Source organism: Propithecus coquereli, unplaced genomic scaffold (assembly GCF_000956105.1).
Source record: "Propithecus coquereli isolate 6110/MARCELLA unplaced genomic scaffold, Pcoq_1.0 Scaffold167, whole genome shotgun sequence".
In the NCBI taxonomy this organism is placed as follows: domain Eukaryota; kingdom Metazoa; phylum Chordata; class Mammalia; order Primates; family Indriidae; genus Propithecus; species Propithecus coquereli.
The window spans coordinates 2,189,356-2,192,459 of NW_012141302.1; the positions used below are offsets into that span (position 1 = coordinate 2,189,356).

The 3,104-nt window shown below is 39.9% G+C and overlaps 1 protein-coding gene across 1 annotated transcript in view; it reads left to right on the forward strand.

Annotated features, from left to right (window-relative positions):
- The window catches only part of GTF3C3 (general transcription factor IIIC, polypeptide 3, 102kDa), a 46,552-nt gene that overhangs the window by 13,229 nt on the left and 30,219 nt on the right, over window positions 1-3,104 (forward strand). Inside the window, exon 5 of the mRNA XM_012641639.1 lies at window positions 2,955-3,102. Coding sequence (XP_012497093.1) covers window positions 2,955-3,102 — 148 coding nt within the window. The remainder of the gene's footprint in view (window positions 1-2,954; window positions 3,103-3,104) is intronic.

Genomic DNA, 3,104 nt, shown 5'->3' on the forward strand with positions numbered 1-3,104 from the left:
AATCATTTTATCTTGAGCCAGTGCTAAAATAATAGTTTTAAGACTAAGACTACTATAGTTGTCAAATGTTATTGACTGTGCTATATATTTTATTCTAAAATAGGCCCTACTGCATTTACATCTCTGATATGCTGCACAGCAAAACAAAGCAGGAAACATTTTGGCTAAGTAATGCCTTGTGGTATGCTTTCTATTCTAGGGATATCTATTATATAGTATTTCAGTATAGGGTTAATCATCTTGATCTGGGTACATTATATGAACCCTATTAATTCCATGGCCTTTATTATGATGATGCTTAGCTGTGAAATTGTCCCCTACCTTCCAGGGATGAGTTATATAGGAACACTGGAAGCATTTTTAGGAAATATGTTGAGACAAGGCAACCCCCAGTTGATCCCTGATAGTATACCATGAACACTGAGAATCTTCCCAGGCTACCTGCTTTTAGTTAAATCTTTAGCTTTCACAGTGGTTAGTCCAGTAAGCTTCTACTTTATAAACTGTTAGGTGGCCTATGGTAGTAACTTTGTTTTTCACTAATAATACTTTTGTTGGGGAAGAGTGGTGACGGTCAGTTCTGCCACTGCCTTAGAAGTCTTTCCTGCATAGGATTCTGGACTGTAACTTCTGATTAGGCTTTCCCTTCAGTTCCTGCTTTCCCTCCAGAAACATTTATTCAATGTATCTTTTATGCTAGGTACTGGATAAGGAACTGGGATATCCAGAATTGAACAATTTTTAAAAATCCCCTGGTTTTGTGGAGCTTATATTCCAGTGGGGGAGATGGGCAGTAAACAGCTAAATATGTAGTATGTCAGATGCTAAGTGATATGAAGAAAAAGCAGGGAAAGGGAATAGGAATTTGAGGTATGGGAGTGTGTTATCTTAAAATAGATTAGAGAAGGACTTAATTTTCTGTGTTATGGTCATACTGACTAAACGTGAACTAAAGGAGGTATGGGAATGGATATTTAGGGAAGAGTATCACAGGCAAAGGAAATGGTAGGTACAAAGATATGTTTAGGGATAATATGGGAGCTGAAGGATTAAGGGGAACAGAGCAGAGAGGTATCAGAGGACAGATAGTTTGGCCCTTGTGGGCTATTGTAAGGGCTTTGGCTTTTATTCTGAATGAGTTTGGAAGTCACTGGAGAGTTTTGAGTAGAAAAGTAACATGATCCAACTTAAATTTTAAATGCATCAATTCTGGCTGCTCTTTTGAGAATAGATTGATCGGTGATAAGGGCAGAAGCAGGGAGACCAATTAGGAAATTATTGCAGTGGTACATAGAAAGGAAAATGGTAGCTTGAACCCGGGTAGAAGTAGCAGGTAGTAATGAGAAGTAATCAGGTTCTGGATATATTTTGATGTATTTGGAAGGCTGAGCGCTCAATATTTTCTAATGTATTGGATATGGGGGGCAGGGGTGAGAGAGAGGAAGGAGAAAGAAAGAAGGAAGGGGAGGGAGAGGGAAAAGTTTCAAGGACTGAACCCTGAGGTATGTCAGCATTTGGAAGTGAGGGGAAAAGAGGAAGAAACAGCAGGGAGACTAAGAGAAAGTGGCCAGTGGAGTAGGAGGAAACTAAAAGAACATGAAGTTCTAGAATTGTATTGAAGAAAGCACTTCAAGGAGGAGGGATGATCATCTGTGTGAAATACCACAGTTTGATCACATGAAATGAGAAGTGAGATTTAGCAATGTGGAGATCAGAAGTTTTAGCAGAGTGGTAAGGGGAGAAGTTGATTGGATTGGGTTAAAGAGAATGGGAGGAGAGGCACTGAAGACAGAGTGGGGGATAGGCAACAGGAGAAATTTACAAGGAGATAGAGGAATGGGTTGTAGGGGTAAGAGAATTTTTTAAGTTGGGAACAATTACAATATATTAGTATTTGGATGGGAGTGATCCAAAACTGAGGGACACATTGAAGATTTGTGAGAGAAAGGACAATTGCTTGAACGATATCCTTGAGGGAATGGGATCTAGCTGGAGGTTAGGCTCATGGATACTGATCATTCATCCTTAATAAAGGGGAAGGCAGAGGATATGGCCAAGGATACTGGTAAGTCAGTAGGTGTGCTGGGAGTATGTGGGATGTCTGATTTGATTCTCTTTTCTTGGTAAAATATGAAGCAAGGCCATCAGCTGAGTGTGAGGGTGGGAGAGTGTTGGAGATTTGAGGGAGAAGATGCAAAACAGTTGTCTAGGATCTTACTACCCCAGACTGGCAGCATTTGTGTCACTTGGGAGCTTGTCAGAAATACAGCCTCTCAGCCCTGCCCCAGCTCTACTGGATCAGAATATTCCTTTACAATATGTCTGGTTGATCTGTATACTCATTCAAGTTCGAGAACTACTGGACTAGGTAACTGTAGTAATACTGCTTGTCAGCACCATGGACCCACTAGGCTATTGGTCATTAATTTGGAGTGAGACCCCTTGGCATGGCCAGCTGGGCAGGTGGTGGTGAAGAGTACACATAGATGGATTTAACCAGGGTTGGGGTTTTATCAGGTGATTTTGATAAAGGGAGAGCAGGGCAAGAGAATTGAGGATATATGCAAGGGAATAATTATAATGTTGGACCACAGAGAAGGAAGAAAGGATAGGAAGGGTGTAGGGGATGGTGAAAAAGTAGTAGGATCCGTGCTTTGTAAATGCACTGAGGTAGAAGAGTTGTTGATATTGGATTACAGAGGGAATGAGCTGTGGAATGACAGCTGATAGCTTTTGGAGAGTGAAATGCTTAAATTATGACATTGTTATACTGACATTGCACATTTTTCTCTGGATTAGTTCTGATTATGATTTTAAAGAAGCAAGTATTTTCTCCTCCCAAATTTTAAGAAAATGAAAACCACAATTAATTGTTAGAGGGCCTAAGCAAGGAAATGAGTCTTATAATCAGAATTAAATAAGTATTCATCCATTTTGCCAATTAACTTTTTTAGGAGTTACTATGAAGCCAATGATGTTACTTCAGCTATTAACATAATTGATGAAGCTTTCTCAAAACACCAGAGCCTAGTCTCCATGGAAGATGTTAACATAGCAGCTGAACTGTGTATTTCTAACAAGCAGTATGACAAAGCTTTGGAGGT